General features: G+C 42.5%; 3 protein-coding genes across 3 annotated transcripts in view; all 3 read right to left on the bottom strand.

Annotated features, from left to right (window-relative positions):
- Positions 1-4,078, bottom strand: part of rnf213b (ring finger protein 213b) — a 35,040-nt gene extending 30,962 nt beyond the window's left edge. Inside the window, exons 1-8 of the mRNA XM_079293928.1 lie at positions 4,034-4,078; positions 3,485-3,627; positions 2,729-3,402; positions 2,271-2,426; positions 1,183-1,352; positions 815-1,095; positions 488-735; positions 18-224 (exon numbers count right to left, since the gene is read on the bottom strand). Of these exons, the coding sequence (XP_079150054.1) occupies positions 18-224; positions 488-735; positions 815-1,095; positions 1,183-1,352; positions 2,271-2,426; positions 2,729-3,402; positions 3,485-3,574 (1,826 nt within the window). The 5' untranslated portion in view covers positions 3,575-3,627; positions 4,034-4,078. The remainder of the gene's footprint in view (positions 1-17; positions 225-487; positions 736-814; positions 1,096-1,182; positions 1,353-2,270; positions 2,427-2,728; positions 3,403-3,484; positions 3,628-4,033) is intronic.
- A 6,583-nt stretch (positions 4,079-10,661) lies between these two features.
- Positions 10,662-19,761, bottom strand: nploc4 (NPL4 homolog, ubiquitin recognition factor). The gene is made up of 17 exons (XM_079293980.1): positions 19,647-19,761; positions 18,301-18,381; positions 16,260-16,369; positions 15,834-16,082; positions 15,703-15,751; positions 15,493-15,587; positions 15,292-15,415; positions 14,935-15,114; positions 14,596-14,682; positions 13,939-14,010; positions 13,725-13,851; positions 12,903-13,063; positions 12,650-12,721; positions 12,434-12,526; positions 11,944-12,060; positions 11,656-11,758; positions 10,662-11,542 (listed from the first exon to the last, which is right to left on the bottom strand). Exons 1-17 carry the CDS (start codon positions 19,659-19,661, stop codon positions 11,382-11,384), a joined length of 1,896 nt encoding a protein of 631 aa, XP_079150106.1. The 5' UTR covers positions 19,662-19,761; the 3' UTR covers positions 10,662-11,381.
- A 1,878-nt stretch (positions 19,762-21,639) lies between these two features.
- Positions 21,640-22,080, bottom strand: pde6gb (phosphodiesterase 6G, cGMP-specific, rod, gamma, paralog b; the record flags this gene model as incomplete). Its single annotated transcript, XM_079293734.1, has 3 exons — positions 21,640-21,716; positions 21,809-21,849; positions 21,935-22,080. 3 exons carry the CDS (start codon positions 22,078-22,080, stop codon positions 21,640-21,642), a joined length of 264 nt encoding a protein of 87 aa, XP_079149860.1.
- Positions 22,081-22,307: the final 227 nt, after the last annotated feature.

The following is a 22,307-nucleotide window of genomic DNA, read 5'->3' on the forward strand; positions in this document are numbered from 1 at the left end:
CTTTGAGACAAACTCACGTTCTCTTGTCGGGGCTGGACTGTATGTTCTCCCTGAAACTGCAGAAATTGACCATTTGAAGTCCTGACCAGTTCTCCTCCTCCACAGCTGGACCCAGTCTCGCTGCGTCGGCTCCCGGCTGTCTGAGCCTGAAGAGCAGAGGAACGAGCAGGACGAGCTCCGACACGCTCTGCAGCGCACAGCGGTTCATCAGACCCAACACGGTGCTGACGGGACGACAGAGGAGAGTGAGACGGTGTTACACAGGGTCTTACGTCAACGCCTCGATGAAGGTCGTGAGTCGGGATAACCCCCGAAACTCCGTTCTTCACGGGAACCGATTACACAGCAGAGAAAACCCGGAGTATCGACGCGGTCCGGAGTTATCGGTTCAGTACGAGTATCGATAAGGTACCGAACCGATAAGCAGTATGGATCCCAACGATAGGATGTCAGTGGACCTCCTTTCTGAAGCTTTTGCTAGACTCACTATTGTGGTTGTTGGAAAGCACTGAGCATCCCGTCCAGGTCTGTCTTGTCCATTGCGGTGTGTGAGGACACCAGGAGACACAGGTCAGACCAGCCTTTCAGCCCAAGGTTGATGCTACAGCTTGCGGCGACCACGAACACGGACAGGCCCCGAGCGAGAGGACCGCTGCTCCTCCAGCCGCCGGGGAGTTTCTCCTTCGGCTCGCCTTTCAACATCTGAACCAAAGACTCCGCTATCAGCTCTGATGTCTGTGAATAAAATAAAAACATGTGGTTACGGGTGCAAGTTTGGATTCATTATAAAACGACTGCTTGTTGTTGCACCTACCATGACCATGGGAGGATGTGAACCGTCTAGGAATGTCATCCTCGTGGGTGCAGAACAGAGACTCCACGTAAACTGCATCAAGCTGTCACACAAGCTCTCGGTGCTCTGTTTGTCTGACGGGGACCACTTCTGGAAGATCCTGTCCAGCAGAGTCCTCGCTGAGGCCTGCCAGGCGTCTGATACCTCGTCCCCTTTTGATTTCTGGAAGCCGAACATGCTACGGCCACTTTGCCAAAGACTTGTGTCGTGACGAGTGATGAATCCTTCGTAAAGGTGCACCTCTAGAAGAAACAGGCCGCTTCATGTTCAAGACTCAGACCTACAGTTGTGTGTTGACGTGCTGACGGTAAATCACTTGCTTGTCTTACCTTTAATGTTGCGGTCGAATGGAATTTGAACGTGTCTCCTGATAATTCCTGAAATCTCTTTGCGCCGTTGCTTTACTGCGTACCAATAAGTCCACCAATCGCCTCTCCTCAAGTCCTTTTCTTCAACGGTAAGACTTGCTTCTACCAGATACCCTTCATGTTTTAGTCCACTAAAGCCAAAATAATGAACATTGGTTAATATCGATGCCGGTGAAGGAGGTGTAGTCACACACAGTCGGGACATTGATCCTGAATATACGATCAAGACAACCAGGGAGTCTGCAGGGCTTTAAACCAAGTCAGACACAAGACCTGACATCAAGACATCACAAGAACAGGAAGTGACCATATGTGGACTGAGGAGTGACGTAGAGACGCCGTATACGTCTCTGGTGGAGACCTGTCAATCACTGTGTAGCCCCGCCCTAAAGCATCCCCTGCTTTATGGTCTGTGTGACTCTAAATGGACCATAATGTACTAAATGAACATCATGCTGTATTGAAGAAGACTTGAAACTAGAGATTGAGACATAAACTCATGTTTACAATGTTTACTGAGGTAATAAATCAAGAGAGAAGTAGAGTCATTTTCTATAGACTTCTATACAACCAGAGGAGTCGCCCCCTGGTGGACACTAGAGAGAATGCAGCTTTAACACATGAAGCTTTGACTTAAACTCTTCAGAACCGGAGGCCATTGACTGCTTGGTCTATAAAATGCCTATAAATATTCAGTTTACTCTCACAGAGGAGGAAATAAACCAGAAACTCATATTTAAGAAGCTGGAATCACACAATTGTTTTCTTTAAAAAATACTAATTGATGAATAGAAACCCTTATTCTATTTTTTGGCCATTTGCAGACCAGTTATAAACTGCTGCTGAATGTCGCGATCTGTGTCCATCTCCTATTTAACTGTCATGTTGAAACAGGAACGTTCCCCTAGAAACTAAAACACACTGTAGCTGTACCACCACGACTTCAAAGTCACTGTGAGGATGAAAGTGGCTACAAGCTCCAGTCTACACTGTTCATCTGATGTGAACGCCCTGACATGAAAGCTGAGAGTCAAACAATCAACACTCACACGAAATGCGTCATCTTTAAGGGTGAAGACCCTCCGTCATAACACAGCAGAAGCGCGTCGTGGTCTGGGGTGAAGCGGAACTTTTTGTCCAGCACAGCGTAGATGTGGAAGGCGAAGGTGGGAGCAGAAGGCGGAGCTCTCACTGGGCTTCGGTCGCTGTGGAGAGAGAAGAAAACACGTTGATCAGAGGATCAATCAGTATTTAATGCAGCTGTAAAACTGAAGTCACGTGATAAGAACGCTTCACAGTCAGTGGAGCAGAAGTCTTTGTGGACCAAACTTTGAATCATTTTTTTATTTCACACATATTCTATTCTATTTTTCTCATTCATGCTCCGCATACTTCATACTGAGATTAACTGTACGATGCATGTTTCCTAATAAAGAGTTTTGAAAAAGTGTCTTTGAGTGTCGACCGATGCTTGTTAGTAAATGAAAACCCTGTAAGACGGTCTTACCGAGAGCTTTGTGCCGGTTGAGAGCTTTTATCTGCAGCTCTGGAGGCTTCCTGACCTCCGCCCGCAGACACAGCTTTGGCGTAGGACTTCGCTTTGGCATCTTTTCCGGCTTCGCCCGAGACTCCAGCGGTTGGATTCTCCTCTTTGGACTTGGACTCTTTCTCTGAGTTTCGGTCCTTGGCTGAATCCGAAGACGCTCCGCCGTCGTCTGGACGTTCATTCTGCTTTACCGGCGTCTGAGCGCCGTCCTTCCCTTTGGCCTCAGGTGCGCGTTCGTCTCGCTTCAGCTGCGTCTCGGCCTCGTTCTTCTTCGTCTCTTCGTCGCCTCGTTTTGCACCAGAGACGTCTGTCTGCGTTTCCTTGTTGCTCTGACGAACAGCTTGAGTTTGTGTGAACTTGTTTGCACCTTTGTGTTTCCTCGTCTGAGTCTGAGCCGGCACCATCTTGGCGTCTTCGTGCCGTTGTTCTCCCACAGTTTGCACGCTGTCTTCAGCTCCTGCGGGGACACTGTCCTCCGTCTGGCTGCCTGTGGTCTCCACCGCCTCCATCGCTCCTTCACTTTTACACTCAGCATCCTCTTTAACGCTGGAGACGCTCTTCCTTCTTTCTTGACTTCTCTTCTTCCTCCTCTCTTTGTCTTTGTTCTTCCTGCTGGAGCTGCCTCCTCCTCGTTCCTGGAACACAAACGTGATCTTAAACTGAGGATCTGGTTTTTAATTATCTCATGCTCTGAAATCTGTTCTCATGCATTTCTACCTTATTTCTTTTCCTGCGTTTTTTGGTCGCCACATCCTCCATCTTGTTGGATCCAGCGGTGCTGTGGGGGTTTCCTGCACCCTCCTCCATCTTTAGGGGACTCTCTTCCTCAGGGGAGTCCCTGGTCCCGTTATCTGTTATCTCTGGAAGTACAAAGCACAGCAGTTACGTCCTCCACGTCCCAGTCAGTCTGTTCAGTCCGTAAGGGAGGGGCAATGAGAGACATGTTGACCAGTACAAGTCTTCATCTTTGTACTTTCTACAAGCATTAAATACTTCAGACAGTAACTGTGCATGTGTGGCATCATGCACAGTTTTTCATACTGTGCGTGATGCCACTGTCATAAACTAATTATGACACTGAGTTAGTCTGTAATACATCAACCCATTATAGTTAGTTTCAGTAAGTTTAACGTTTCTTTAAGTCACACAAACAGGTGATTATTATCATTCAAAGTAACAATAATAAAATCAGAGTTGTGTTTACGACGTTGGTCATCTTTTAATAATCTGCACTAAATGTCAAACATAAGTTTTCTTGTTTCTTACCTTCTCGGTTTCAGGTTGACTCGGTCCGTCTGTCGCAAACATTGAGGAAACGTTTGTTATAAACACCGTAACGTCCCGTATGTAACCGCAAGGGAGCGTCGACAAGTTCACCCACTTCTCTGAAGTCGGCGGTTATTTCTCCACGTAAACTGTATCTAAGTGGAAGTGTCGGTTCATAAAACCCGACTTTACATTTAAATCATCTTTAACAGAGTTTTGGTTAAAATATCGCCAGTTAATTAACGTTTTTCTGTCTTGATTAAGTAACTCATTTGACGACGGTCCCTAAAGCAGAACGAGTCTTTTAAGTTTCATTTCTCTCACAACAGACAGATGCTGCGTTCAGGGGCTCGTCGGAAGTTTTCGGTTTCGATACCGCAGTCTCGAAACCTATGACAGGTTTTAAATGAGTTAGGATTTCATTCAATTATAGTTTATTTTTGGATCTAAAATGAGGTAATATAACGTTATATATATTTGTTATATTTGTTATATATTTGGAGGCTTGTCACCTCAACAATTTATACATGAAGCAAAAGGCCACTTTCACAATGCAAAGCAGTTTACTTCCACAGGTATTTTGTGTCAAAAAACAAAAAGTAATTGACAAGATCAGAGACAAACTTAAAAGTTGGTGCCAAATGGCTTAAACTTAAAACACTTACAAACTTAAAACACTTCTGAAAGGAGCAATGTGATTGGCTGACAGGAAAAGTACAGAATATGTGTATATATATATATATATATATATATATATATATATATATATATATATATATATATATATATATATATATGTATATACATATATATATATATATATAGATATATATATACATATACATATATATATATATATATATGTATATATATATATATATATATATATATATGTATATATATATATACATCTATATATATGTATGTATGTATATATGTACTCTAACATGGCGGCAGACGAGTTGACTGCACGTTCAAGCTTTGTCTAAAAGCCGAGTGGACGAATGAGAACGGCTCTTGTCTGGTTCTTCTTTTGATCTGTTGCATGTTAATACGTCTTCATCAGGCACATTCTTCCTGAAGCTACTTCTACACTCTTTTTATAGAAGTCTACTTGAGCACATTTACTTTAAATACTTTTGCTAATGACTATTTCTGCTGAATAACGTTTGTATTACAGTGTGGAGTATTATTGTAATGTTGTGCATGCTAAAAAATAAAAACAGATCATCTTTGCTGACTCATAGTGATAATTTCTCTGCTGTTATGGAAAACATTGACGTACTACAAACTTTACCAGACTGTATCATCAATAAGGTGATATAATAATACAACATAAATCATAATACTGAGAGGCTTATTGTGTGAATGATGCTGCCGACAGTCTGATTATTAACATGGAAACCAGTTTGCACAAAGTTGTTTTCCAGAAGCAAATGAATTGATTGAATTTAATCAGATAACAGGTCAAATACGCAAGAGATCATGTTGCCTGATTCACCTCAAAGTGTACAACAGAATGTTAATATTGATATTTACACAAGTTTATGGACTAAACCCAGAGTACACACTGATGTTGCAGCGCCATCTGGTGTTCGAATAGACTATTACAAGAAAAACATGTATAACCTCCATACAGGTGAGAAAAGATGAATAAATGAATGAATGTTTCCACCCCAAATATACTACCAATTCAGTAAAATTGTTATATTTGGTCAATTAGGAGTTAAATAAATTTCACCTGTTTTCATCGTTTTGTGTCACCGGAAAAAAAGTGTTTTACAACACAAGAGTCCTAAAAGATGAGAAACAACCTCAGCTGCACCTGAAGAAGTCAAATCTAGCAGATGGTAAAAAAAAAAAAAGATGTATGAACTCATTTGGAGACTTTATTAAGAGAAACTTCCTGCATAAACATAACATTAAACCACATCAAACAGTGATGCTGCTGCTTCTCAGCGTCATCATCTCCGGTCCAGCTTCAGTCCTGAGGACCTTCAGGTTTCTTGATCCTCCGAACTACGACCCTGGTTCTCCTTCCTTGAGGTCGACCTGCAGGCTCCGCCTCTCCCGGGCGTCGGGGTTCCCCTCGGGGCGGTGCGGGGTTCCTTTCGGATCGCACGCCGTCCACGAAGCCCTCCACTCCGTCAAACTTGTCCGTCAGCTCAGAGAGACGCTCCTTCAGGGCGTTGAATTCCTTGTAGAGGTCTCCCAGGGCGTCGGACAGCGGCTGGATCCTGAAGGAGGGAGAAATAACTTTCATTACTAAAAGCATCTTACAATGACGATGGGAGAAGAACCTACAATGAGCACAGGGCCAGGGGCCGTAAGTGTCAGGGGCCCCCCGGCTTCAGCTACGAAATCCCAACTCAAAGAGACACGTAACAAGGAAGAGATTCAAAAAGACTCACCAACAAAATCAAGGAGACAATGTGACTACAAAGAGACATAAAACAACTATAAAGAGACACAAAATAACTACAAAGATACAAAGAGACAAACAGTAGCTACAAAGAGACACGTAACAACTACAAAGATACAAACAATGAGACACAGTAACTACAAAGAGACGTAAAACAACTATAAAGACACAAAATAACTACAAAGATACAAACAATGAGACACAGTAACTACAAAGAGACATAAAACAACTATAAAGAGACACAAAATAACTACAAAGATACAAAGAGACAAACTGTAGCTACAAAGAGACACGTAATAACTACAAAGATACAAACAATGATACACAGTAACTACAAAGAGACATAAAGTGACCAGACACAAAATAAATCAAAGACAGACAACTTCAAAAATACAACACTACAAAGAGACACTTAACTACAAAGAGCCACAACAAGAGGCTAAATAACTGTAAAGTATGCATGTCTGTGCCCAGTGGTTCTTGGTCTCATGATCTTCCAACATGAGGAAGCGTCCTCACCTCCCGTAGTCGGGCAGCACGGTGCTGTGGTCATGAAGGAGCAGATCTTTGACCTGCGTCACGATGGCGTATTTCCAGTTGTCTAAAACCAGCGTGAGGTTGGCGCATCCTCTGGTGTTCACTTTCTCTGCTTCAGGCGAGTCAAACAGAGCAGGATGAAATGTAATCGAGTATTCAGAGACAGAAGGTTACTCCTGCTGCAGGGCAAAATAATTAAATATATGAAGAAAACCTTTACAAGAAAAACAGAAGAAACGTAGAAAAAACAAAACAGAAGGACCGAAGTCGTCAAAACAAGAATCATACGAGTTACAAGTAGTTACTGAATGTAAAATCCGTTTCTGTAATACGAGTCGTCCGTTTTGGTGATTTGCAGGACAAAAGACAGACTGGGCTGAAAGTAGTTACAACATTTTAGACGCAGATTATATAATATTAATAAACCGTATTTCTTTATCCTAATTCCTGCATGAAATGCAACACATGCTTCATAGCCAGTAATCATAAACGTTTACATACAAAAGTGTAAAGACCATAAATTATGATTTAAAATCCATAAGACATATTTCTAAAACTAGAAATGTACGGTTGCGTTTAAAAGTCCTCAACGTACAGTAACAGTAATACCTGAAGTGCATGTATTTTATCTGAACACTATTTAGGACCTGCCTCACTTTTAAAAACAGTTAAAACAGCGTAACCATTTAAAACACTTTCCTCCGGCTTTAAGGCGAGACAGACTTAAACCTGAGATTAAAATGAAACATATTTCCCACTGAAATAAAGTGGAGAGGAAAATAACTTGAATGTGTGAGAGATTTAACTTATTCATCACTTCACGAACCTTCATTCTTGTGATCCTCTGGTCTGTTTCTGAGCAGAACTCAGAGTCACCGACAAGAAGAAGAGAAGTCCAGCCGTCTTCATCCTTCAACACGTCTGAGCGTCTTTACCTTTCAAAGAGAAACGACTGAAGAGTTTAAACTGGTCTGCGGTGATGAAACGGAGGAAACGTGCGGCAGCGGCAGCTCGGAGTCAAACAGTCCAGTGAGGATGCGCTTTCTTTCTTTGAGGGTCTTTCATCTGGAGGAGGGTCCTCAGACTCCACCTCCATCAAAAAGCATCAAATATCTGCACTTCAAACCTCAAGTCGGTTTCCTGTTAGATCCTTTAATTATCGTTTCAGCATCGAAGTAACGAAAGCTTTTGTGAAAATGTGTCAAACCTTTAAAACCAACACTTAAGAGAACAGGACGAGAAACAGGAACGCTGGACACTGGAGAGGCGATCAAAGGATTTACGGCGACGACTGAACTTACACATTCCTGTTCTTCATCTGTTGTCCATCTGCAGTCCTGAGGAGGCCTCCTGAGGAGGCCACCGGAGGACCGGACTGGACCGGCTCGGATCGCTCGTTAGAGACCCGTCACGGCTGAAACCGTGACAGGGAAACCTGGAGACTAGAACCCCGCTTTACGAGAAGGTTTATGGACACGCATCAGTCAACATTAGCTCGTTGCATATTTATCTGGAGGTATATTTGTCGGCTCATAAATAACAAGTCGGAGTAAAAAAAAAGAAGCAAAACTTGGTTCGAGTTCATTTAAAGTCGAGATTAAACGGAAAAAAATACATTTTAATTATTTTAGATCAAATCTTCGGTCCTAACCAAAAGAAAATCTCATTCGTATTTTTATACAATTTTTCTTCTTGAAAAACCAAATATGTCGTGCTTATGTAAGCTTGTACCGACCAATTACAGCCAATAATATCGTGACGTCATCAATCAACTCGCAACTTTCCGTGACACAGAGGTGTGTCACGTGCTTCATTCTAACCCCGCCCAATCTTTTTGCAGTCCAATCAAATGCAAACTTCACTTGCTACACGTCAAAGACAAAATAAACAAATTATTAATATCAAAGCAATAAAATGAATTCTTCAAATAAAAATAATGTCTTGAATAAATTATGAACAAAAATAAACCTACATCTTAAAGATCACTTTGAATGATTTCAACTAAGATTATACATTTCGGGACAGTGATGCTCAAGTTGCATTCTGGGACGGTTTGGGGAAGATGGTGAAAAAGTAAGTGGAGAATCACCTTTGCAAAGGTGCGCCATGTATTTTTTCACGAGCCAATCAGAGCAGACTGGGCTCTTAAAGAGACAGGCGCTAAAACGAAGCGTTCCCGACAGACTGTGAATAACGGTGTAATGAGACAGACGGCATGAGAACAATAATGTGTTTTAAGAACATGACAGCATGTAAACATGTTTGAGTAGAAACAAGAAAGACAACTATGGATCTAAAAATGAGCATTGGATGTCCCCGTTAAAATGTCCCGTGTTGTCCAAACTGTGAAAACTGCCCTAAAACAAACACGATAGAGCGCCTAAATACTTTGGTCTTATGGTTCCCACTAAAAACAAAGTCTTTTATAATCTTTCAGTTCTCATTTGTCATTTATTAGTCTCCAAACAACAAATGAGAACTCTAAGCACATACTTTCTGGTCTATTTGGACGAACAAATCAAACAAGATTATCTGCAATAACAACTCTGTTTTTTTATTGTTATTATTTTGTCTCAAATCCAGGTCAACAACGTCCAGGCTCCTCAGTGAGCGTCCGATAGAATCCGATAAAACGCTCTCGAGAACTCAACACGGAGGAAAGAATCATATCACCAAGAAAAAACTAAAACAAGCAGTTTTAAATGAACCTACAACTAAAAATATATTCTCACTTCATCAATGGAATCACTGTCACGCTCATGAATATTTAGATAAACGACTCCTCTTAACTGAAGAGGCCCGATGGACAGTACGTATTTAGTCACTCGGCTTTCGAGCAGTAACAGAGTCACAAAGTTGTGCGTGTGCGAACAGAGCGGCGACCGTTAAAGTGTTGGTGAAAGGTTTGAGTCTGCAGCAGCGTGACGAGGAGTCGGGAGTATTTAAAGGGAACGTGCAGCTTGTTAGCTTTGTATCTTAGCATCAGCGGCATTAGTGATTGAGGGTCAAATGTGTCAGCTTCAAACCCACACTGGCTCCTGGTGACATCTTTCCCTTCCTACACAGCATCAGTGCGTTTGATTGGGCTCAACGGGTAAATGTCAGGAACGTGACGCGCGTCGACGTCGTGCCACCAGAGCTGAAGGTTCTTGACTCTCGTTCTCCATCCACCCATCCCGATACGTTAACGGCTTCAATCGCTGAAACTAATGAGAACAAAAACACCACGAGTGGGTTCTATGGAGAACGTTCTGCCAATGAAGCACATTTCAACGTCCACTCACCTCCATCAATCTCAGACCTCAACTGTCTGTTCAGCCAAACACAACTGAAGGGAAGTGAGAAAACGTTTGTCTTTTAATTGTAATTGTGGGTGAAATGAGTCTTTGAGTGAAGTTTGCTATTTTGAATGCCATCGAGGAGCGTTCAGTGCTCTTCACATTGTTTTAGGCTCCGCCAACGACGGACGACGCCACTCGTCATCCTGCTCACTGATGTTCAGCACAGACGTCAGATGAGTCGGCCATCTTTTCCTCCCCGCGGTGACCCTGTGCAGCAGCAGAGTCTTTGAGGGCCGATCGATGGAGAGACCCCGAGGGGCCACATCAGCAGAGGACGAAGAGCACCGGCTGTTTCTAGAAGCACCTCGCGGCTAAAACAGTGAGTCAGTGATGATGATGTCGTTTTATCAGAGACAGAACATACAGCTGGGAACATACGCTACATATCGGACCTGCTCGAGTTCAAACCACAAAATCCCAAAAGGCTACAATTCCAACAAACCGGCAGATGTTTAGGAGTCATCACTCACCGCTGAACAGCTGTTTGTGCCGTTCCAGCGCCGGGACTTTAAATAGAAACTCTACATCGGTGGGATTACTCTGCAGCTCTTCAAAGAGCTTTCAGGTCTGAGTTTGGTGATGATTGTCCTTGTAGGGGCTTGTCAGAGACCAGGACCTATAAAGACCTGACCGAGTGTCTGAGTCCACGCTGAAGATTCTAAATGTAAAGCTACTACAATCTGATAAAAAACGACAGAAAAGCTGAATTAAATAACAGTATCATTCCTCAAATGTATTCATACACAGCGAGATTCATGTGAGCGTGAGAGGGGCTCTGATGTGAGAGATCCAAACACTCCAGGATTCTTGTGAGGGGGGGTCCGGCGCTGTGAGGAGGGATCCAAAAGAAACAGTCTGGTTTTTATCTGATTTACTTGATGAATTCGATGTAAACGAGTGCATCCTCTGGACAGACGCTCCAACGGGAGGCCGAAGAAAACAAAAACAGGGGGGGGGTGGTCCGAATCTCGCAGCTGGTCCTGGTGCAGCGATGATGTCACTGGCGAGTTACGTTGAGGGGGCGGGGCATAAAGATCAGAGTTCTTTTTTAACTGTGGGGCAGGCTGCACATCTCACAGAGCTCCGTGCCGGGCTGGTTCATGAAGGTGCAGTGGAGGCAGGACCACATGGCAGAGGACGAGGCCGGGACCGAGGGGCCCCCCATGGCCCCGTAACCCTGAGAGCTGGAGGGCTGCCCGCCCACGGTGCCTGGAGGGACAGGGGGGCCGGGTTACACCACTCAAACTGCTGATTTAAACTTTAAATGAGCTGAATGGTTCTGTATAAACTGTTCCGGTCTGGTCTGATTCAGAGTGACTTACTGCACAGCTGCTCGATGGTGGCCCACTGCTCAGACTTCTTCCAGGTCTGAGCCAGATCTTCATTAGAAGTCCTCACTGCGTCTAGTAGCAGCCCGATGCTGTCCTAAAGAAACAAACACAAACTCTGATCCATCCACCACACGCACACCACGAGCATCTGGATATTATAGAGAACATCCACATCTGATTAAGCCGTTCATAATCATCCTCTTTTGATCGTCATGTTGAAATCATCCTCGCACCAGTAACCGTGGAGTTATTCTAACACAAATGGAAGCGTGGACCTACTCTCAGAGGCATGACTTCATTGGTGACGAGGAAGAGGAGCAGATGGAAGTCCGACACGATGTCCAGGAATGCCGTGGAGGTGCACTGAGACATGTATGTAGCTAAACTGTGGAAGTCCTGCAGACAAACGAATAAGAAAACAAGTGTTTAACTTCCTCTGAGCTCATCGTAGTGACTTTAACACGAGCTGGAGAGATCTTAGCGTTTCGTTCTCTGATATAAAAGAGGTCAGTGAACGCCCCTCTGGTGAATCTTAAAGAGTGTAAACGAGACGACTCCTCCTTTAGTTCAGTGGAGGAGAAATCTGTGGTGTAAAAAGAACAACTTTGATTCCAGTCGTTAAAGAATAGTGCTTCTTTCAGGCTGAAACACTTTTCAAACACAAATAAACTATATTTTACAAGATAATGTATGAATTAATTTTTCTCTGAGGTCATTCTTTAGATGTCTTGGCTGGTTCAAGCAGAGGTGAGGAGGTGTGAAGTCTTACTTGCGTCTCTCTCAGGATATCTCGGTTCTCGATGGGGAAGCGTTGTGTGGAGCAGAAGGTGTACTGGGGGTCCTTTGGAAAAGTGGTAGTTATCTGTAGAAGAAGAAAAACATTCAGTACACACGCACGCGCACGCACGCACACGCACACGCACACACACACACACACACACACACACACACACACACACACACACACACCGTAAACTCCACTCACATCTATGATGAGGTACTCCACAGGAAGAGGCCGAGCTAGAAACGTGACATCATTCCCAAACTTGTCTTTGTCCTTTTGGATGAAAGGAGGAAAAAAAACAACATCGTCAAATCTGAACATCTGGAAAGAAAACATCTGGATGGACCAGACTCATAATACCCCAACAACAAAGTAAGAGTCTGTGTATTCTCAACCACATGAACCATACTCCATTGTACGTTATCATTCACATGCTCCGTGGAGGAGGGCTCACCTTGTAGAAGACGTCTGGGACGTACTGCTCCGAGCAGGACTCTTTAGCGAAGCCCAGCTCCGGAGCGTCTTTGCAGGGCAGTAGGCACTCGTCTTTCACCAAAGCCATGCACTGATTGGACACCTGATATCCCTCAAAGTGCACCTGGTTGTCTGGACCACCTGCACGCAGAGAGAGGCAGCAGCCACCAACATCATTGAACTATTATTGTGTCGGTGTGCTGCTCGTATTTCTAGCAGCTCTTCATCGTCACACACGAGGCTCACTAGCAAACAGACGACGTCTGCAAACAAAGGGAAAGTAAAACAGCTGGCAGCGGATGAGTCGCTGCGACGTCGTTGAAGCTCATTAAAGCCAATGGCAGTGACGAGGTCACCGCTACGACCAGGTGGTCTCTTTGTGAAGGAGGGAAAGCGTAAACTCTTGGCCTCCATCCCACAGAGCATCTGGTTTGTGTTACGCTGCTTCACCGCCTCAAAACTACTACGAACACAACGCAGAGACTGAAGAGGAGTTAAAAATAGAACACGGAAACCTCACAAGTCTGTGTAGTTAAATCCAGCTTTGTATTTCAGAGAAGGTGAAGTCTCAGTGCTACTTGTACATGTGACTACGCTGGTTTAGTTAAGACTGTTAACAATGTACACAAATAATGAACTTTTCAAAATAAGACCGATGATCACAGGAACAGAACTTCTTCATTGTAGCTCGTATAACACGTATTTATTCACACCACATCGTGGTTTAGACGATAACTGCGTATCAACAGGAACAGTTGAATTGAATTGAATTGAACTGAACTCATAGTGAACAAAAACATACCTGTCGCCACCACGGTCACAAATTTAGAGCCAAAATGGCCGTCTCGAGAGAGTCTGCAAGAGTTTGAGTGTAGATTCTGGAAGTATCCGGCTGTGATGCACTCCTCCGCGCTCAGGTAGTGAGACTCCTAACAGCAGAGGGGACAAGGTGTAAACGTGGGGGGGGCAGCTGTTACTCTGATGAACAGGTGGTCTTTAGGGGGGTTCATCCTCACATGGTTCCTCACGAAGCGGACCGTTCCTATCCTGGTGTCCTCAGACAGCAGGTCAGTGAAGATCCAGCCCACCTGGAGCGCACACAGAGGAACACAGAGGAACACAGATACATGAGTAGAAGCAACTGATTGAACGGTTTGTTCATAATGTCACAAACTGTGTGATTGTTTTAAGACGTCACTTTTCTGCTGCACAGATGTGAATATTTGTCTTCTATAAATAAACTGAACACAGATTTGTTTCTGACTGTCGGTCAAATAAAGAATATCTCATCTCTGGCTTTGGGAAATGATTCTGGACATATATTTCACAATTTCTGACATTTTTTAAATGATTAATTGTGAAAATAATAAACAGATTAATCTATAATATTGCCGGGTTAAAAAAGTGATTGAAATCATCTTAATGAAGAATAAATCCCAAAGGAACACAGAAAGAACAGAGAGACAGTAACTCCTTCCTGCATGTCTAACTGATGTAGGCGCGGTCATTCCCATCAAGACAAACACACGCAGACATAATGTTTAAAGGTTCAGATGTTTCAGGTTAAATTCATTAAAAATGCTTCATAACTCTGCCCTGAGTCTGTACAAGCTGTCAGTACTAGATGTGAAACAAGGTCAGACACCACAGCGTCAAACAGAGGGGGGGGGCACCTTGCACAGGCCCAGCTTGGCAGCGATTTCGTCCACAGCAGCAGCTTTAGGATCCTCCACCAGCTCCAGGCTGTTCTGAGTCGCATTCTGAAACACAGACGAGTGTCTTACCATCACAGTGAAGGAGCGTTCATGCTCCACGTACTGTTTGATCAGTGAACTATTTGTGAATGTCTAAATACGTTCTGATGCAGGTCGTGATTACATCATTTTGGCTTCACTCCTTTAATTATAAACTAAGTTTAATACGGACTGTTACTTGTTGATGGAGGAACAAATCTAAGAGTCAGTGATTCATTCAGAGGAGAGTCAGTGATTCGTTCAGAGCGAACGGCTCACCTGTGGCGGCTCGTAGATGGCGGCCACCTCGGCTCTGATGCCCAGCGGGATGTCTTTGTGCTCGGTGTAGCGGCCGTACAGGTAGCCCATCCTCTGACTGCCCGTCTTCCTCCAGAAGTCCAGGAAGCGGTCGGCGATGGTGTGGTTCTCAAACATGATGTTGTCCACGTGTCTGTATTTCTGGGAGAAGAACAGAGGAAAGCTTCAGGCTCAATTTAAACATTGTTGTATTTAAGATGATTATCGATTTGATTTATTTTACGCTTTTGCAAATCATAGAACGCCGCTGAGAGATGTAAAGCACGTTGGTGCCATATAAATGAATCAGGTTTATTATGATCGCTATCATGATGATACCTGTCTGTTCAGTGTGAGGGCACTGGGCTGGCACTTGGTGCAGATCCCCTCCGGCCAGGGAAGATGTCCCTCACAGCCCGACTTGATCTTACAGCTGATGTTCTCCAGAGCTGCAAACTTCCCTCTGCAGGAGACAAAGAAACAGTTAGAATGCAATTTAAATATCTGGATCTACGCGGAAAATAACGGAAGACTTCTCACTTATCAGCTCCACCGGTCAGCTTCCGAAGGTACGCGTGGAATGACATGTGCTTCACTGGAGGGTCGAGGTGATTCAGGTAGTCTTCGTCAAAAGGCTGAAATTAGAAGAAGAAGAAGAAGAAGAAGAAGAAGACAGTTTCAATAAGTAGAATCTGAATAAACCTGAAAAGCATCACAGCCTCAGTGGAAGAAACAAGAATACATTCTTACCTCCAACGGTACACAGTGCACACATTTTCCAAGAGAACCATGGTGACATCTGTAACAAGACAAACAGAATCATTAGTGTCTGATATTTGTGTTTGTTGCAGATGTTTTCCTCCAGCTGCTCTCTTTCTTACAGCTGTGGATCTTTGTTTCTGTAGATCTTTCCGTCTTGCTTGGTCAGATACTGATCGATCTCATCCTCCTGGACCTGGGGCGCTGAGAAGGACCGGGGGATCATGGAGGACGAAGAAGAAGAAGAAGAGAATGAAGAAGAGGATGAGACGGACGGTAGGGATGAAGAGGACTGCGGGGTGGCAGTGTCCATGACCTCCCCAGAGGAGGAAGAGGATGCTGAAGGGACCAGATACAGCATGTCGCCATGCCTAGAGAAGATCAGAAAACAAGTAACGGGTGACATTGTGTACGGCGGCTGTTATTCCTTTAAGCAGATTCATCGTCATTGATTATACTTTTAAAAAGTTACTACAGGTGTGTCTTTACAGTAACTCAGTTAAAATAAACTTTATTAGCACTCAACGACGCTGTTCGCTCTCACTTACTTGATCTTGAGCAGGCTCATAGTTTTGTTCTGGGAGAGGATCTCTTCGGTCTTGTTGCGGTTCAGGTAGACAGTAAACTCATTGGAATTGAACCCGAACTCTTTGCCCACCTGAGAGAGAAATGATGCCGTGTGCCGATTAGACCGGATGAACACATTCTGTCATATGGCGGAGAAATGAAAACTTTCATCACCATGAAATGCATCAACGTTGAGAAAATCAAAATACACAAAGATTTAAATCAGTCTCAGCTGTTCAGCAGCTTAACGTCTCAGAAGCTCTTCCACCAATGACAATCACTCGCAGGCTACATCCACACTATATGTCTGAGATTTAAAATGGGTGGGCTGAAGTCCCTGTCGAGCTGGAGAGCATTTTTTGCTTTAGTTCGTCTACAGTTTCTTTGTGAACTTTACAATAGTTGTGCAGAACAAAATAAGCATTGATAAGATCCAACGTCCTCCTCAAAGCCGCAAACCTTCAAATGTCCGCTTCTTAGGGCGGACAGCGCCGCTGGACGTGCTCAACAAGTAGCTTCCTTCCTCCACTTGTAGGCAGTAGTAAAATTATTAAATGCAGAATTTAGACAAGGTCAGCAACGCCTGTAATTCGCTATCCATGCTGAATTTAAGCACTGGTAGTCGCTCGGTTATCAAGACTAATGTTTTTTGCTTTCTTCCAGCGGTGTGACGAATCAGGAAAGGACATGTTGTGACTGCTAAGACCAGATCAAGTAATGAATGTGGGTGTCTGTGTCATCGTTTTCAAAGATCACCGTATCTGCCCGTCCAGACTAAAACGCAAGCCCGGAGTTTTCAAACTAAAACAACGTCAACAGCTTTATTAAATGTCTCAGTTTTAGTGGTTGTACAGCGGCGGAGTAGTGTGGACTCTACGCGTCAACGTAGTAAAAGTTATTCCTTAGAGCAAAATAAACTCTGTTTGTAGGAAGACCTTCTGACGTCATCACTTGATGTTAACTTTCAACACGCATGAGTGAACCTTTGTAATGTTAACATAAGAGCACAATGATTATCTTGGTCATGACACTTATACAGAACACAATGCCTAAGACAGCTGCATTGAATCAGTGACATCTAAACCAACAGACAACCACAAACATCTACCACTGGTTTCTACTCATCTGTTAAAGTCAGTGCTGGTAAAACAGTCAGAAGCACTCAAGGTTCTTTGAGCCTTCAGTCAGTACTTCTCTGAAGCCACACGAAAAGAAAACCACTGTAAGATATTTTTACTGTATTCTGGGTGAAACTGTAGACTGGCAGACTGCATGAGACAGGACATCATGAGTTTCATCCATTCTGTCTCAGCTGCAGAAATAAAAGCTGCAGGGCTCAGACTGACTCTGCACTGGTTTCCTATTCCCACCATCGCTGGCTGCAGGGAATGAAGACAACTCCCTACATCGATCTGCAGGCTACACCATCCTAGCTTAACACGGATGCATCCATTTTTAATGAGGTGGTGCTGCAATGCTCCGCTGTGACTGGAATGCAGTTTTATTTAAGGTTTTTAAATCGATTGATTCAAATGCATTTTGAGTGCTTATGTATGAATATAGGTACGATGGAGCCAAAGTTAGAAAGGATTGTTCTTACAAAAATACAACAATTCAGGAACAAATTATCCGTCCTATGTGTTGATCATTCCCTGTAGTGCCTGGGTTGTAAACCACAACCTGCTACGCAGCTGTCATAACAAGTGAGTGGACCACTACGCGTGTTAATAGTGGAAGCCAGCCGACCACACGGGAGCAGTGCAGGACTGACCTGCTCTGGTACTTTCTGCACAGCTTCTCACACAAATGAACAATGATCAGCCACAACAGCCAGAGAAACACTAATATTGTTTGTGACAACAATGCACGTGTTGACTCTTGCATTACTGTAGAAATAGTCTGACTAAAGATGAGGTGCATGAGATTTTTATGCATAAATTGACCCAAGAATGTAGCGTTTTGAAGGAATGTGATTATGTATGAAAAAGACTGAAGACTTTTATCATTAGATAGATACAGTACCTTCTTTAAAAAAGCAGCAGCTGTCTCCCTCTTGGTAGAAGCAATTTTCTTCATCCCATCTGGGGATTGTACCCTGATGACCTAAGAAAACAACAACAAAGACATTCAGAATCAGAATCAGCTTTATTGGCCATGTGTACGTACGCATACATGGAATTTGACTCCGGTTTCCATGTTGCTCTCAACGTATATACATAGAATATACAAATAAACAAGACAAATATAAAAACAAGGACATTAAAGACAACAAAATAGGACAGAGAAACTAAGCATAAATATTGAACTACTATGTACAATATAAATACATATCGAAGAATATATATGAACATAAAGAACAACAATGACAATGGATTTGGGATATTAGTGCAGAATGAAGAGGTCTAAGGTCTAAGTTACCAATTCAGACAACTGGGATCCTATAAAGCTCAATTGTTAGCGAATTAAAAACTAAAATAACGTGGATATATTAGTTTAAATATGACTCTTTACTGTGGTGTCAGTGGCAGAATATTATGACAACGATGACAATGCATAAAAAAAAAGTAATGTCAGCATTAACCTCGGAGCATCTCCTGTTAAACAAACAGCTTCTGTATTGTGACATTAAGATGTCGACTATTAAACCAGACAATGTTAGCTGAAGCTAAGTATCACTTTTAATGAATCAACAACATCTTGTCCTTCCTTAAATATTTACATATATATATATAAATATATATACACATATATATACACATATACATATATATATATATATATACATATACATATATATATATACATATATATACATATATATACACATATATATATATATACACATATATATACATATATACACATATATATACATATATATATATATATATACATATATATATATATATATACACATATATATACACATATATATACATATATATACATATATACACATATATATATATATACACATATATACATATATATACACATATATACACATATATACATATATATACACATATATACATATATATATATATATATATGTATATATATACATACATATATATATACATATATATATATATTATAATCTGGTTAATATTTAGCTAATAACCTGTGCATGCTAAACAAAATTCTATTATTTATATTCTTGAATGTGCCGGTTATGTAGCTTTATTATTCAGATGTATATTAGCCGGGTTAGCTAAACAAGGCCCCACTCACACTCACTGCTAACGTTAGCTACCAAGCTAATTCTGCTGCCTCATCACTCCGAACTTCGGGCTAACAAGCTAAGCTAACGTTAGCCAAGTCGACCCCTCAGCACGGCCGTTAGTACAACATGCCGTCATACTTACAATAATATCCGCCATGTTACCGATAGATATCGCTGCGTTAGTAGACAGAGACACTAAATATAAATTTCACGTAGCGTTGCTGTCAGTCAACGAAACTCCATCCCACAACTCAAACACCGGGTGTTGCAGACATTAGCGACCGACCGACCAACCGTTTCTCACACCGGTCCCACAGCGAAACAAGCACGGCCGAAACAAGCTTGTTTTTATCGTTCCACTTGTCATTGTAAATGCAGTGGGTACATGCTGTACTACAACTGCAATGGAGAGGACAAATCATTGTATTAACTGGAAATATGTGGCCCTGACTTGTAGAGATAAATCTAGAACGTCATCATTGTAGCTTCTATTGTACTCACATGATAAATACAATTGTGTTGAATGCTATCAGAGACACAGCAGCACAGTACTGTTTGGTTCCTGGGTCTCCGGGCATATCATTCATATCATTTGTTTATGCTGTAGTGTGCACTGTACGTGTGAAATGCTCAACTTTAGCAACACCACTACTTCATTAAGGTCTATGGAGAGATGTGATGTTCATATAGTATAAAAGTAAGAATCCCCCTTTTCCTATAACTGTAATATATTGTATATGAATGAGTTGCAATGATCTTAAATAGTTGTGATTGATGTTTGTAATGTAATATACATAGTAACACGACTATAATGTCATGATATGGCAGAGCTGATATAAGATATTAAATGTTATATACAATATTATATTATGCAACCTACATTTTCTTCTGGTATTTGTTGTGCGTGTTGTTTTTTAAGTTCTTGAATATAATTAACAATAATGTCAAATAATATTTGGCTTCTGAGAGATCACATCTGCCAAAGCTACTGTTGATGAAAACCTGTACGAGAGCAACAACTATCAGACCAAATATATATATATATATATATATATATATCAAAATACACACTCATAATCGAAGGAAATTTTTTAAACAATAATAAATAATAATAGATCATAAATAAATCTCCACTTTCACGTTCCTGTTTTTGTGCTTTATTTTTTCTCACCTCCTGTAGAGGACAAAGCTCCATTATGCATCAGACACTGTGCAAACATTGGAAACATAATTTATGAAGACAAATCCAGCAACTCTTCCATCACCATGAAAAACATACAGCAACACCTTTGTTATTATCTTCTCGATTTGAAGTCAGGATAACAAAAAATTTAAAGCGAAAAGCTAAATGTAACTCAAGCTGTGCACGCACTGATCTCATGTGAACAACAGATCGCTAATTCTTCAACGTCTCAACATGAACAGAGCGAAGCATCAGTGATGATGACGAGGACAGCAGAGATGAAACGATGAAGAACAGTTTAACGTAACACTGAATGATGGATGAAAGCTACAACATTGATCTTAAAGACACAGACATAAACACACAGTGTCGCGTGAGAAATAAACATGAAACAAATACATTAATATTAAACAGATAAGAAGGAATATGAAACACAAGCGAACACTGATGGAAGCAGAACAATACACACTTCTGGATGGACATTTATTCTCTTCTCAGCTGGTTGTATCCTGAGGGAAAAGAGGGATATGATGATTGACTGACGTTATCCACTGAAAAGCTATGCGCTGAGCGATGGCAAGCTGCTGTCCGTCTCTACAGAATTCAGGTTTTTGCATTTTACTCGTCCGGCAGGCTGCCTTGCATGGTTCATGTTTTGTCCGTGAGAAGATAAAAAAGAAGAAAAAATGAGTTAAAAAAAAGGAAGAGCAGTGAGAGAAGAGGAGAAGAGGAGTTTAGAGCAGCGGTGCAGATCTAGTGAGGACGTGAGATGCTAAACGTGAGCAGAGGTTGTGAAGAATCCCGTGAAAGAGGACTGTTGCTTTTTGTAGATTTCTTTTTCTCTTTTTTCATTTTTTTGGTGTTTGTTGTGGTAAATTTGTGTGGACAAGTTCGGTTTGAAGTGTCTGGACGTGTCCCGCGAATCTCGGCGGCGAAGGTGCAGGAAAGGGCTTCAGATGATGCCGTACTTGGCCAGCTCGTTCAGCTCCAGGTGGTTGAAGGCCTCCCAGGGGCAAATGACAGTGATGTCTGCAAAAAGAACAAAAAAAAGAAAGAGGTGTGAGGTCATTCAGATGCCACGCCGATCACAGAAACCCATGAGCAACCGAAAGGGAACTCACCTGTGCCTAAGCCCTCCATTCCTGGGATGTCATCACCAAACCTGAAAAGAAAAAATCCAAAACAATTACAAACGACATTTCTAAACCTCTAAAGGAAGAAAACAAAGTGCATCATGGGAGACATACCCCTGGATTCCCTTCTTCGGAGGCTTGCTCTTGAACTGGCGGGTCTGCCGCTGCTTGAATTTGGGCGGTCCCTTGCGCGGAGTGGCGGGGCCTCCGGTGACCCGGGTGGCCGACTTGATCTCGGCTTTGGACGGCTCCAGGTTCATTGTTCAGCCGGTCTGGTGTCTGTGAGCAGGCTGCTGGCTTTGCCTCTCTGAAGGGCGGTCGTCGTGATGATGGCCTCTTTTATTTTGAAAAAGGAAGAAAGACTAAAGTCGGTTGAATGTCTGGATGAAGTGTTGGTTTCATGGGACTGTTAGCTCACAGTCACCTCTGTCTGACATTACAGGCCTTAATCCTCTTGCTGATCTGACACCAGATGGGATTTACACTC

The sequence above is a fragment of the Melanostigma gelatinosum genome (assembly GCF_949748355.1).
Source record: "Melanostigma gelatinosum genome assembly, chromosome: 21".
In the NCBI taxonomy this organism is placed as follows: domain Eukaryota; kingdom Metazoa; phylum Chordata; class Actinopteri; order Perciformes; family Zoarcidae; genus Melanostigma; species Melanostigma gelatinosum.

What these genes read in the sequence shown, in the direction of transcription:
- nploc4 (XM_079293980.1), bottom strand. An exon ending in ATGAGCCTGCTCAAGATCAA is followed by an intron (nt 16,083 to 16,259) that starts GTAAGTGAGAGC and finishes GATCTTCTCTAG; the next exon opens with GCATGGCGACATGCTGTATC. An exon ending in CCCTCACACTGAACAGACAG is followed by an intron (nt 15,115 to 15,291) that starts GTATCATCATGA and finishes TTCTTCTCCCAG; the next exon opens with AAATACAGACACGTGGACAA.